The following is a 15,161-nucleotide window of genomic DNA, read 5'->3' on the forward strand; positions in this document are numbered from 1 at the left end:
TGGTTCCTTTACAAATTGCAATATTTTTTTATAAAAATATAGTTCATTCTCCTACAAAAGCCATATAAATAAAAGTTTCAAATATTGTGCAAATTAAAAAAAAAAATTCATCAAAATTTCAATCATTTTAGTCAGAATTTTTAGAAAAATTGTGACCATGCAGTTTTCTAGGTCATTGAATTTTATGTATATATATGTAATTGGCGCTACACCCTATATGGGTGTTTGGCCGAGCTCCTCCTCCTATTTGTGGTGTGCGTTTTGATCTTGTTCTAGAAATGGAGGGAAGTAACAGTTTTAAGCGGACTCCGAATGACAAATATTTTTTATGAGGAGCTTCTTCATGGCAGAGGTTTGTGATTGCCTCCCAAGAAGCGACCGCTCATAGAAAAAACTTTTTCTTCATTTAGGTGTTTCACTGAGATTCGAACCTACGTTCTCCGAATGGTAGTCACGACTACGTATCGACCTTATCCCCGCATAATATCCTTCAATAGAATATATCAAATTTCCTATTGACTTCTCCTCAACTCTGGCGTTAGCTTCAGGAAAAAAATGCGCCTTAAATTATTGTTAAAAGAAATCACTTGAATCAAACCTCCAAAACAGTGAAATTTTAAAAATTAATGAAACACGTGCAGGGTTCTTATTTTTTATTGTTGTTTTTTCTTTTGTCTTTCAGGATCTCAATCACCAAACTACAAATTGTTTGGAAGTAAACACAGTAATGGAAGAGATAATCTTTACAGCACTTATTCAAGCATAAAAAGCGGCAATGGCTACAACCACAATTACAATCGAGATCGCTTTACCTCCTCTACATCAAGTTCCTCCTCTTCATTCACCACATCAACTCAGTTGCAATCTAATCGGCAGTATTCATCACCATTATCATCATCAACGGTTTCTAAACTTCCTATATCTCCGCTTTTAGCCACTTCACCTTTCCTTTTGCCATATCGGCGCATAAAAGAAGAGAGCAACAGCAAAAGCAATACTTTTTCAAATAGCAGCAACCACAGCATCAATAGTGGGCATTTCAATCAAGCATCCTCTCAACATCACCGAAATGCTGGAAGCATAAATCCAACTTCTTCCACATCACCTGCTTTATCATCCACTGCTGAAATACCGTTTTGTAATCATCCTCTTACAGCCGTCGCCGGCGTTGCTGCAGCACAAAGAACTTTTAGTTTGCTAAGCCTTTTCAAAAATCCTTATAAGTATACAACAGACCGAAGGTCTTCACCGTTTAGCTCAAGAGTTTGGAGTTCCAATGATGTAGTATTGCCTTCAGCTCCATCAAATGTTACTTCGATGCTACATGTTACTTCTACGTACAGTAAAATGGCTCCAGGCACAGTTAGCTCCAACACGATATCGCCATGGAAGATAATGTCTTCAGCAACTCAGACTAATCAAACAACGTTGAACCCCACCTTCCAAGGATCATCAAATGCTGATAGTCGCAAAAATGCTTTCAGTAGCATGGTATTGAGAGGAGCTGGTGGCAGTATGTTTGGACGATCTGAGGAATCAAGCGGAATTATTAACAATATCGGTTTTAGTGATCTCTCTAAAAATCGGAAAGTGCACAAATGTGACACCGAGGGTTGTGATAAAGTATACACAAAGAGTTCTCATCTTAAGGCGCATAAACGCACTCACACAGGTGAATTCCACACAAAAAATTTAATATAAATATGTACATATATATATAAGCATTTCTCCTCGAATAGGTGAGAAACCGTACGTGTGTAACTGGGAAGGATGCATATGGCGATTCGCTAGATCGGACGAATTGACACGCCACTACCGAAAGCATACCGGCGTTAAGCCTTTTCGCTGCCAGCTCTGCGCACGCTCTTTTAGCCGTTCCGATCATCTATCGCTGCACATGCGCCGACACTAAATTTCAAGCAAACAAATAAGTAAAAAGTAAGACAGCGGCACAATTTACTCACTAATGTTCGTTTGCAACTACAGCCACTTATTTTAGCAAATTTTAGAAAATTTTTTTATTTAATAAACTTAGCCAATTATCATGTTTAGTCTCGTAAGTACAGCATCTCATGAGGCTATGTTACCCACAAGTTGAAACAAATGGCTCTATGTAAACATATTCACCAAAACATTACATTTGTTAAATTGTGTTCGGTTTTCAAAATGGAAGTACCTATACACGTATACACATACATACCATATCACGTATACTATAAAAGCGCATAGTTAACTAAATGTCGCCAATACGATTGAGTTGATATACGAATTTCAGAGTGAACTACATAAATAAAATATAAAGATCATCATTATTAAGTAAATGCATACATATGTACATATATTAAATAATTCTAAAAAGCTCATGGAACTATAATTGTCTTTTTACTCACGACAACGGAAGGAGGATTACGAGCTCACCCTCGCATCAGAACAAGCTTTTGGTAAACAATAGCGCTACTATATACAAGTAATAGAATATATGCAATGACTTTTTTATGATTTTTTATGTGTGAATTTAAAATATAATATGTGATTTTATTTACAATATTTAAATAGCACCAAATATCGACAGGCTATATTCGGAAAGTAAAATCTATATTTTATATATAAGTACACATAACTGACGATTTATTTATCCGTACATTTTTCAAAGACCTTACGCATAGTTTATTTCACTTTTTATTGAAAGCTTAAAAGCCATGACATTATAACACTTGGAAACCATTTCCATCTCTTGCATGGCCTTTAACCTTAATTCAATTTCACTTTATTTGAAAAGTCCATTGTACTTCATATGACAAAGGTTCAGTTATCTCGTTCAGTTCGTACATGAAGCGTTTACAAAATATAATCTTAAACTTTTTCGGATGCATTTCCGGAATAAAAAAGCTGCCCTTTAAAACTATAAAACTGGCCTTGCTTTGATAATAACAACCTCAATTAACCTGGCCTAAACCTGCCAAATCGAATACCACACAAATTGAGTTGATGCCTCAAAAGAATAGCATTAAAAACCCATTCGCAATTCGTTTAATTTATTATAGCAAATTAATAGTAATTAGCGGAAAATCGTGAATTTACCCACTTGACCATTACAACGGGCGTCATAAAATGAAAACTCCAAGCTACAAAAGGCAGATTCTTTAGGTAAAATTTATAGTTTTCAACGGTATGAATTCAGAGTGTGGGGCAAATGTGCGATTGTAGTTGCCCCTCTTTTACTCGTACTATAGCCTATATGGTAATTATTAGTTGGGCCAATTTTAATACGTATGTACGTGTATAGTATCCTATTGTATTATACGACTTAAACCATTGTAACCATAAAAGTAGAAATAAATCCAAACGAAAAAAATTAATAAAACTACACTCAATAGAAGTACATACGAGTATATTTGATTTTCAATGTTTTTCAAAAGCATTAACTTTCAGAAGAATAGACAAAGTTGGAGTATTCTTTCTTGATTTTTTTTTTCTATAATAAAGTACAAGAAACAATATAAGTCGACACTTAAATTTCTATATGACTGCGGCGAAAATTAATACTTTATTTAGTAATGGTTTGGAGCAGGGTGTTATTGTGCATAATGTCAAGTTTCCGTCGATCATCAGAGTCTTGTATGAACACGCAGTAATTTCTGACAAACATTTTATTGATTTTTTATGTGCTTTAGATTTGATTTCGTTTATATTGTATTTGAATCGGTTAACGGATTCACCATATACCAGAAATTTTTATGATCTTACTTGTTTTTATTAATCCAAAACCGTTAATGGGCAATGTCTCGAAAGCCACACAGCAGAAAAAAAAATTATATGGATTTTCAAACTCAGCGACCAATTTTACATAGGATTTGGATGATCTGGTTCTTGGGTTTTGGGCTGTAAACTAGTGCTATCAGATAATTTTAAGTAGATGAGCTTTTAAGTCTCAATCTTGAGACATACATTATACATTTTGACTTGTTTTCAACTATTTACATTTACTAATTTTTTAATTTTAATTAACATGAATGTTTACACAATATGTATAGGGTGCTATAGTACATATATTTCCAAGAAACCTGCATTAATAATTATGAGAAGAAATTACAATTTCCACTATCTATCTTTTAAAATTCGAGTTTAAAGCAAAGCGCTTATATTTAAACAGAAAATATTCAGTGTTACTGAAACCCTCTGAAGTACTTTTTGAAAAGTTACTAAAAGTTATACAAATATATTCATGTAAAGGCAGAATTATTATAACTTAATGACTTAATGGTTTAATATAAAAATTAAAATTTATCGCAAGTCAGTTCATATTGCCAATGTTTAATTGTATATTTTGGTTGAATGTTGTCAGTTTTATTTCTCAAGACGTCTTCCTTCTCACACCCATCGAACTGGTTGTCCCCGCTTTCCTTCCCACGTTTTGTTATATCTCTTGTGGATTCGTGACCCCTGTTAGTAAAAGAGAAGTTTTCGGACTTGTGGCTATTATTGTTGTCTATAATTGACGTAAGGGTTGTTCGAAACCACATGGGTTTCTGAATCCATCGTCGTCATAACCGCAGTACCGATGTGTGTGATCGGTCACGAATCTGATCCCGATGAAGAACATACACGCAGAGTGCTAAAATACCTAAAAGAGCTGCAATGAGACTTAATAGAACAAAGAATCCCTTTCGGTATCGAACTGCGTCAGCTGTAGCTTCCTTTAACTGATTCCGCCAACCTAATGGGACGTTAATGTTATCATTATCACTTTGGTCATCGTAGATTGATGTATTCGGAATAAAAATGTGCCAAAAGTCGTGCACTCGTCTTAAGTGCAAAGCATATACGTTATCTGTTCTGTTCGTTAAATAGAACTTCGTTTGGCTATTATCAATCCTTACATTATTATTCCGATTCATCCTCGAGAAACCATTCTCTGGAATTTCTTTAACAACTTGCAACATTTTATTAATTTCATTTGCGTTTCTATCAAAATTTGAAAAATAATATATACTTTTTTCCAATTGATTATCTTTATCTGTCTCGCCAATGTAATAAATGAATTGGTGTTCTTTTGTATATGGCAGCCAATCGTTTGGCTTATAAACGAGAGTAGGTTTTGTTATTTCACTTTTTATGAAGTTTATAAGAATATTTCGAAATTTTCGAGAAAGGCGATCTTCCTCTATAGATAAGCGCCTTCTACATATTTGCTGAAATATGCTGGGTCCAAGCAGCAAAAGTAAGTCTGATGTATGGGATGCGCCGCCGAACAAGTTTACTTTTCCACGGATGTCCATGGAATTCGAGGTATCGAAAACATATGCATATACTGGCGAAGCATTCCTAGAATCTTTAGAGTTCAGGATGTTGAGTGTTCGGTAGAAAGGTATTTCGAAAAAATACTCAGATATAAGTCGTTGCATTTTATATAAAAGGTGTTTGACACTATCACTAGCCTCTCCACTAAAATAGAACCAATTTAGAGCGTATTTCGCTTTAGATCTTAATTTTTCATTGAACCTTCGTAAAATACTTGGTACCAAAGTATAATTCACATAATGGCGAATTGCTCTATAGCCTTCCCGTGCTAAATTTAACCACCGCTGTTCTACAAAAGCGCCCTCATTAGATGTTATGCCGATGAGGATGGGAGGCAGTGCATGTGATATGGTTCGATTTTCTAAGAAATCCTCGAAAGCCATTGGTAAGATAGGCCCAATGTGGTAAGTACCATTGCCATGATCGTATATACTCTCAAAGGCATTCAGAAGATCACTGACGCTTTTTAACCTCAGACAATGTATAATTTGGATGTTTGGTTTTTCGAATTGGCAACCCAGCTTGGTAATTAGCACATTCGAAGCTTCCACTATTGGTGATGCAGTCTTTAAAGATTCTATTAAATCACCGCTAGACATAAGTATTAGCCTAGAGAAAAGTTTCGGTTCATCAGCTGGTTTTATGAGCGCATGAGATAGAGCGCAAGGCGCACCACTTGTGCCATGCCCCAGCAGTGTTATTTGATCTGGATCTCCTCCAAAATGTTTTATATTGCGTTTTATCCAAAGAAGTGCTAGCCGTTGATCTTGCAGGCCAAAATTTCCTGATAACACTCCATTATCTGTAGCTATCCAGCCAAATATGCTACTTCGATATTGTATAGAGACCACAACAACATCCTCTAGGGCAAAATCTACGCCAGATACACGATTTTGAGACCAATCGTATGCCATATCCTCTCCGGTGATAAGTGCCAGTACAGCTCTCTTGCCAGTATTTTCAGTCTTAAAGCAGAAAGATCGCATTGGCTCATAATTATACAAAAAACTTTACTTAATATTGTGCTAAGAGTGCTATTGTAGGTATTGCAATAACATTTGAAGCAAAGAAGCTGTGTGCAGCTGTGCGAAGGAATCAAGTTTTTTAACGCCGCCACCTTCAACCAATAGGTAAAAGCAGGTACGTGATTCCCAAATATAGTGAATTTTTTATAATAAACTTTTATGATAGCAAAAAAGTATGTGATTCCCAAATATAGTGAATTTTTTATAATAAACTTTTATGATAGCAAAAAAGTATGTGATTCCCAAATATAGTGAATTTTTTATAATAAACTTTTATGATAGCAAAAAACCCGAATTTTATGCTGTAAGACCGTACCACACCAACTGCAACCCTCCAGCTCTAGGACAATTACTGGTTTTGTTCACTGATGCCGTTTATATGATATACAATTACAGTGACCATAAAACCAAATCGAAAATGCGGAGTAAATTGTCAAATATGTAAGTATGTGATATAAAAATAATAAAAATTTATATATGTACATATATATTTCTTCATCCAATTTTAAACATAATCATAACATAATAATAACTTAAATAAGATATAACACTTTATTCATTGCTATTAATCCTTTTACAGAATTATAACAAAAGATACACTTTCACTGCTTGTGAAAATAATAGCAGCTCCTTTTATTTATTCAATTCTTGTTAATTTTTTAAAAAGGTATAGCGCAAAAACCATATAAATCGAAATCTTAAACTTTGTTTCATCAGAATTTCAAGCTTTCCAATTAAAATTTATAGAAAAAGTGTTGATTTACATGCATATTATATTTTTTTATATGGAAGAAAATGCACAACAAAGAAAAGTTATCAAAAATTATCAATCGGTCACAGCATTCACGAAAATGGTAATTATTATCGATAAAAGTGTAAGCTTTGATCAGTAAAGAGCTGCCGCCGTGTATTTTTAAATACCCAATAAAATACGGGCCATGGGCAGGACACTTGAAAAAACAATGCATTTTTAGGTTTTTCTGTGTTAAAAAATTAGGCAGGACAGACGTTTCGATGGTCAATCTTTACTGTGCCTGACACCACATCTATGTATACGTATGTACAAGTGTGAAGGGCAAAATAAACAAGACTGACGTCATAAAAATGTTTTTAATGGTGCCATCTTTTTAATGAGTTAGTGCGTTGGAAGTTACATCCCTAGCCGACTTCCAGTGAAAACTTACACCCCATTTACACACGGAGACATCTGGAAGGGAGACACTGGAAATTCTCTTTTCATGTCTCATTCGCGGGCACACGGGCAAAATTGTTTTCGGCGACATTTTGACATTTAATACTTTAGCATCGTATGGTTCGGATGTATTCTCGCTCACGCTTACATGTAAAGCGGTAAAGGTTCGTCAACAATTTCTTAAATATATGAATGAAAAATGCAAACTGGTTAAATAATAAATAATTTGTTGTTTTTTTTATTGAAATATATTTATACATTCTTATACTTGAATAAAAAAAATTAAATTAAAAATACTTCATATGTAAATAATTAACTTAAAATTAACTTGAGTATCTAGAAATGCAGGAAAAAATTAGAAATCAACATAAACATGTCCCATAACTATTTTAAATTATACTACTTTACTAGCAAAAATAATCGTGCATTTCCCAAGCAGCGTTCGGATGTTTGTCATCGTTGTTTTCTTCCGTTTGTATAAAAACCAACACATAACTTAGAACTTTCTTCCACAAAAGCAGAAAACGAATGAAGCAACTGTCAAAAATTGCTTTAAGATTGGAAATACGAATAAGAAGAGCAAAGCGTGTCGCCAGTACAGGAGACAAATTCCCTTCCCTCTTCCCCGGCCGTCCTTCACCCCCGAACAAAATGTTTCCCTTCCAGTGGAGACATCGTGTAAATGGGCACTTAGTGATATTCGGTTCAGTGGAAGCGAAGTAATAGCGTCTAAAGTGTCAATATGTTTCTCTCATTGGTACAAAAATGAGTTTCGAACAAAGAGCTAATATCAAATTTTGTTTTAAAATCGGCAAACGGTTACCGAAACATTTCAATTAATGAAAATAGTTTGTGGCGATGATTGTCTATCTCGTGCCAGTTCACGTTTCAGAGATGTTTGTAAGGACATAAATGACAAATGAACATACAGGCCGCCCAAAATTAGTAATCACCGAAAAGTCCATCGAAATTGGTCGTAAATTTATCAAAAATGATCCGAAATCATCGTTGAAATGCATGGAATGCAATTTTCTAGCTCGGCGTTTTGAAGCGTTTGTTGCATCGCATACGTCGAATTCGCCCTGAATACGCGAAGGAGGAAGCTGGCGCTTATTGCATGATAATGCACCATCTCATCGATCCACTCTTGTGAATGTTTTTTTGACTAGAAATCGCATTTTAACCATCAACCATTCACCGTATTCACCTGATATGGCTCCCCTTCTACTTATTCCAAAAATTGCATTTGGTCATGAAAGGTGAACGTTTTGCGTCCGTAGAAGCCATCCAAAAGGCTTGTACCGACATCCTGAAGGACATTCCGGTCAATGACCTGAAACACTCTTTCGAAACGCTTTTAGATCGCGCGAAACAGTGTATCGAGGCCAGAGCGGGGTATTTTGAATAAATAAACTCGAAGTTATCAGAACAGAGCACCTGTCGTTTCTATTTTAGCTCAGTATTACATATATGCTTTGGACTTCATTTTATATATAATTGCTTACAGCTTGTTTACTGGGAGAAAACATTATTAAAGGTGAGTAAAAATGTCTTTTCACACTCATATGTTTATCCCTCTATAGGATGAACATTCAAACGCTGAACGCAAAAAGAATCTGGTAATTTTATAATACATTCGCGAAGAAGAAGAACAACATCAAAAACAGAAGAACACGAACAAAAAACAAATTGAGAATTTAACATATCTTCTTCAATGAAAGTGTTTTCACTAGCTAGAGCGCGTTGCCCTATATTCAAAGCCATGATTGGTTAACTTGGAATCTGCAACCATTTGGAGTTTGTCAATTTAAATTTTAATTTTCTGTAATTTTTCTTCAGAAATATTTTAATGTATGATTTTTGTGCAATTGCCACGACTTTATTCATTTGGTATCAATATCATCATGCGTGAGATCAGTGCAAAATGGGAAACTATGTTTTTAAACATATATAAAATAATATGCATTTATATAAATAAAAATAGTATGTGTTATAATATTTACTTATATTGTATATAAAAAATACCACAAATAAAAATTCAGACAACATACCCTTTGAAAGAAACCAAATATCCCCATGAAAATGTTCCTGATTCAACTATGTTCATATAATATAAATTTAGATCACGCTAATGTGTTTGTGAATTGAGTATCACACGTATACTATTTAATGTGGCAATACAAACACAAACATACCTCGGACACCCAAATGTTCAAATATAAACAATCTTCATCCGTTGTAACCTCTGTGGGTAAGGTCCCATCTGGTTTTTCGTCATATATTGTATTTGAGGGTTGTGGGCAAAGAGGGCGCATATTCATAGCCAGTAAAGTCCGATCCCAACCTTTGTGTGCTAAAGGGGGCTTTATTTACAATATAAATAAAAATATATAAAAGGCCTTACGCACTCAAATTTATAAGTACATTTCAAATGATTTTACAATTACTTGAGAGAACACAAAAATCAAAAACCAATAATTGGAAGCTGAAGTTAATTGCAAGTCATTATTTTTAACATTTTTTGTAGATAAATTAGCAATTTTAAATTCAGAGTTTATTTTCAATAATATTGTTACTTCTACTCAAATATGAACGAGACGTTATCAATAAAACGGTTCGCGGATGACATATGGCAAAAATAAATTTTTTGTTTTTTGGTAGGACTGTTATAAGCTTACATGGCAAATTTCAGCGTGATATGTCACATAGTTTGTTTCCTGTGCTACTGTAAACAAGTCAAGCTCGAATGTGTTCTTCGAAATTAACGATTTCCAACAAAATTTCGGCTTCAGACGCCTTAAAAATGTTTCAGACAACCTATGGGGACTCTGCTCTATCGCGTGCACGTGTTTTCCAGTGGTACAAATCGTTCAAAGAGGTCCGTACATCAACCCAAAAAACCACGCCAAAGTCGCTCAAAAATTAAGGTTATGCTGACTGTTTTTTTTCGAAAACGAAGGTGTGGTGCTCTCGGAGTTCCTTCCGCAAGGCCGATCGGTTAACGCTGAATATTATTTAGACGTTTTAAAGCGTTTGCGCGAGAACATTCGTCTTAAAAGGAAGGAATTGTGGGACAACAAGTCATGGTTCTTGCATCACGATAATGCACCAGCTCACACATCACGTCTTGTTCGCGATTATTTGAACAAAAATAATGTTAATATCGTTCCGCAAGCACCGTATTCGCCTGATATGGCTCCATGTGACTTTTTCCTGTTTCCCAAGCTCAAGTTGCCGCTCCGTGGAAAACATTTTGAGACAATTGAAGTCATAAAAGAGAATTCGAAGAACACACTCGAGCTTGACTTGTTTACAGTAGCACAAAAAACAAACTACATATGTGACATATCACGCTGAAATTTGCCATGTAAGCTTATAACAGTCCTACCAAAAAACAAAAAATTTATTTTTGCCATATGTCATCCGCGAACCGTTTTATTGATAACGTCTCGTTCATATTTGAGCAGAAGTTATATGCGGGCATAACCAATATCGACCAAGTAAGAAGTTGAGATCGTGGCGCTAAGTTTCATACTTTAATAGATAAATATTTTGTTAATTCTTTTACGACAGTTTAGTAAATTGTATTAAAATATTTTCCATTTCATGACAATTTTAATGAAAAATTCAAAGGAAATAATAGCTTAAATGATTATGTACTTTTGTGACTCACTGTGTGTTCTACTAGAGTCTACACTCAAACATATATATGTACATGCAATTGTATATATGTATGTATTTACTTATGTAGATAATAGATCTAATTGGTAATAACTGATGCGTTATAAACCGAATGCTGAGTTTCCAAACTAAAAATTTTAAACAAATTTATGTATATCAGTGGAGTAGATATACAAACATATACATATGTACATTTAATTGTTTATGTACGAAATTATATTACCGCGAAGCGAAGTTCGGCGATAGGTGGTTGTGCATATGGCACCCCAAGGAATGCATATACAGCGGTCCGTGAGCTGTCCGGAAATATTTTTAGCTGCGTGATAACAAAAAACAAGAACCAGTGCTTAACGGTGTAAATAAATTATAAAATATACATACATATATTACATATGTATGTATTAAAATATGTGCGCTTACCCCCATTATGGGTCCCTGGTCAAGTAAAACATTGATACGCTGACCGTTGACGCACAACAATAGCAAAACTAATAACGCAGCAGAGAACTTTAACACCATCTTGCAACTTGCATTACTTAAAAAATGGCGTTTTTTAATGTTTTTTAGAATGTATGTATGTATGTACATAAATATATATACATATTTCATTTTCAATGAAACACGCAACACGAAATAGGTTTAATGTTTATGCTCTGAAATATATTAAAATACTAAACACCTTCCTGCTAATGGATAGTGGATGAAGTTATAAAATTTATATGAAATTATTTCAAAGCAATTACACAAAAAAAGTAACACATACCTGTGCATGTAAGATATATGCATACATATGTACACATTATGTAGTTTCACTCTTCTTTTTGAACGCCCATTGTAGATCAACATGAGTTTCTGTCACCATCATTGTTATATTGTACCTATGTACGTATGTATAATATATGTATGTACATATGTAAATGAAACACGCATAACTTCCATGTCCATGGTTGTTATTGCCGATACCATTGTTGTAAGTTACCATTGCGATGGTGCAGATCTAAAGCATAACCTATTTATTGTATTATTTTGTATGATATTCTACATACACGTACCAAAATGTATGTGTATACAAGTAAACTTATATTTGTAAATACATACATATGTATGTACATATATCACGAACTTGTGACAGGACCAACATCACTTAAAATAAATGAGTTCAATATGGAGAGTCAACAAGTACCACAAATAGGGTGAGTCAATAATACCGCGCATATTATTTTATAAATAATACACAACAAAATTCGAGGAAACTGATTTTTTTCATCGAAATTTCCCATGACTTACCAAGCACCATAGTTCACGTACGATATCATCCTTCAGCTCTGGAATTATGTCGGCCTTTTTTGATCTCGTTGTTTCGTCAGATATTGTGTCCTGAGCACTCGTTGTGGATCCATCAATTCTTGTTTTATTCGTTTTTTTATTATTAGCTTGTTCACGTCTCCGTTTAAGTGAAAATATGTTAATCAATAGATCCTGCAGAACGGCCGTTTTCATAAAAGGTTTCGCTCACTTTTTTGTTGTTCAACTAAGTATTGCCTCACCACTAAGTTTGTCAAAACCTGTAGTATCAATCGACTGTAGTATCAATCGCAGTTGAAAACTTTATTTTATTTAGTCATGACCGTCTTCTGCAAACATATAAATATTTACGTACGGCATATTGGATAATAATTATATTGTAATTGATGGTCGTAATTATTTGTGCTCTTTTTAAAATCCCATATAAACTTCAATATTTCGTTTTGCACAATCCCTGGACATTGAGAAAGTATTCCCCAAAAACTGGTTAAACCTTGGGGAATTTTTAGTTCGGCGGCCGAGTAGTTCTTCGCGCTCAGTATATACAGTCGACAGTTTAGCTCATCACGGACCATTTCCATCATTTCCACTAATTTGGTCAGCTCAATGTAAAACTCGCATCTAAACTCTAATTAGACTTAAATATAATAGCTATAGTCTCTGGGTTCTTGTGTAGTCATTACTGTATCGAGATGCTTAATTTGAACAATAATCGTGAGTTCTTTATTTAGCATTTTTGCATGAATGAAATTTTTTTCGGCAATTCCAACCGCGAGTAATCACTGTTTTATTAATTTCGAAATTGTAACCCCAGTTCAGTTAAAACTTTCTTGAAAGGAAATTTGGTCTGCATTACAAAAAATTGTACTCGTATATCTTTAACTAAGTTTTATCACTTGCTCGTTAATAAATAATAATTTTAAAATTTTCAAATTCATGCACTGGCATTTCTTCAAAAAGTGATTGCCAGTCATATAAAATCTTCTCATTAAAACATCATTAAAACCTCTCGTTACAAAACTATATTATTCTTCACTCCACACCACCGCCACTCACTGGATAGACTAAACCGAAACTCTTTCGATTAATTCATGCGCCAATTAATTACTAAACTGAAAACTGAATTTTTGAAAAACATTTCATGGACCACTCGAATTGCGATGGACTTACTTACTTACTTAGGTGGCCATAACAATCCGTTACAGAGTTACGGCCGACCTTACTAGCTCTCTCCAGGCGCCTCTGTTCCGCGCGCGCCTTCTCCAATTCTGTACACCAAGCGAGCATAGAGTTTCCTCCACCTGCTCTGCGTCGGCTCCCTCGAACACCTTCTTTACTGGAGCTTCTTCATCCATAGGCACGACATGCCCTAGCCAACGCAGGCGTTGGATGGCGATGCGTTGAACTATGTCAATGTCGGCGTAGACCTCATACAGCTCGTGGTTCATTCTTGAACGGTAGTCTTCGCCAACGCGCACAGGACCGAAGATCTTACGAAAAACTTTTCTCTCGAATCCATGCCTCTGCGCCGTAAAGCAACACGGGTATGATGAGCGTCTTGTAAAGTGTCAGTTTGGTCATGCGAGAGAGGGCTCGACTACTCAATTGCTTTCTTAGCCCATACTAACACCTATTAGCAAAAGTGATTCTCCGTTTTATCTCCAGGCTGATATCGTTGTTGCTGTAAACGGCGGAGCCAAGATAAATAAATTCTGGCACAACTTCGAAGCTATAGTTGTCCGCAATGACGTGCGTTCCTACACGCCGTGTGTTCCGCGTTGTAGACAGCATATACTTCGTTTTACCCTCATTCACCACCAGACCCACTCGTGATGATTCCTTTTCGATAGCAGAAAACGCAGCGGTGACATCTCGCTTACAGCGGCCGATAATGTCAATGCCAACGGCGTACGCAAGGAGCTGGACACATTTATAGAAAATAGTGTCATTACGATGAACACCTGCTTTTCGGAACACCACTTCAATCACGAAGTTGAAGAAGTTGCATGACAGCGGATCGCCTTGTCTGAAACCTCGAACGGTATTGAATGGCTCGGAGAGGTTGCTTCCTACCTTGACGAAGCTGGCTATGTTGCTCAACGTCATTCTGCAAAGCCGTATGAGCTTCGCTGGTATACCGAACTCAAACATGGTGGCGTACAGGCAATCCCTCATCGGACTATCGAACGCAGCTTTATAGTCTACAAAGAGATGATGGGTGTCGACTTGCTTTTCATGGGTCTTTTCTAGGATTTGGCGTAATGTGAAGATCTGGTCGATGGTGGACTTACCACGTCTGAAGCCGCACTGATAAGGCTCGATCAGTGTGTTGGCAAACGGCTTAAGAATTCGAAATAGGATTTGCGATGGACCTTAGTTATTTTTTCTGAAATCTACGAATTTAAAAATTTACATACATATATGCCATAGTTAAAATTTAGGTATGGTTTAAATTAATGAAAGCATCTTAATTTTTGTATTATGAATATATTTATTACATTTTCGGCGTGTTCAAGCTCCATTTCATGAGAATATGTATTTTCCCTCCAAACTGCATATATTCGCCATTCTTACATTTAAAATCAAATTAAATCTTAAATCCTCCTTCCACAATTCACCACTTGCAAGAGATTTTAACGCAAACGAGCCGAAGCGAG

At 35.3% G+C, this 15,161-nt stretch overlaps 2 protein-coding genes across 2 annotated transcripts in view; one reads left to right on the plus strand and one right to left on the minus strand.

Annotated features, from left to right (window-relative positions):
* Positions 1-2,320, plus strand: part of LOC129244413 (Kruppel-like factor 2) — a 95,568-nt gene extending 93,248 nt beyond the window's left edge. The window contains exons 5-6 of the mRNA XM_054882034.1: positions 683-1,672; positions 1,740-2,320. Of these exons, the coding sequence (XP_054738009.1) occupies positions 683-1,672; positions 1,740-1,912 (1,163 nt within the window). The 3' untranslated portion in view covers positions 1,913-2,320. The remainder of the gene's footprint in view (positions 1-682; positions 1,673-1,739) is intronic.
* A 1,951-nt stretch (positions 2,321-4,271) lies between these two features.
* LOC129244730 (cocaine esterase) lies at positions 4,272-11,842 on the minus strand. Its single transcript, XM_054882526.1, has 4 exons — positions 11,620-11,842; positions 11,423-11,515; positions 9,714-9,881; positions 4,272-6,266 (listed from the first exon to the last, which is right to left on the minus strand). Exons 1-4 carry the CDS (start codon positions 11,806-11,808, stop codon positions 4,545-4,547), a joined length of 2,172 nt encoding a protein of 723 aa, XP_054738501.1. The 5' UTR covers positions 11,809-11,842; the 3' UTR covers positions 4,272-4,544.
* Between the last annotated feature and the right edge of the window lie 3,319 nt (positions 11,843-15,161).

This window comes from Anastrepha obliqua, chromosome 4 (assembly GCF_027943255.1).
Source record: "Anastrepha obliqua isolate idAnaObli1 chromosome 4, idAnaObli1_1.0, whole genome shotgun sequence".
Taxonomy (NCBI): domain Eukaryota; kingdom Metazoa; phylum Arthropoda; class Insecta; order Diptera; family Tephritidae; genus Anastrepha; species Anastrepha obliqua.

Excerpts from the sequence above, each read along its gene's own strand:
- LOC129244730 (XM_054882526.1), bottom strand. The coding sequence starts at position 11,808 with ATGAAATATGTATATATATTTATGTACATACATACATACATTCTAAAA. Across the intron at positions 11,516-11,619 it reads ACCAGGGACCCATAATGGGG|CTAAAAATATTTCCGGACAG; the intron begins GTAAGCGCACAT and ends GTTATCACGCAG. Across the intron at positions 6,267-9,713 it reads TGAACATTTGGGTGTCCGAG|ACTGAAAATACTGGCAAGAG; the intron begins GTATGTTTGTGT and ends TTCTGCTTTAAG.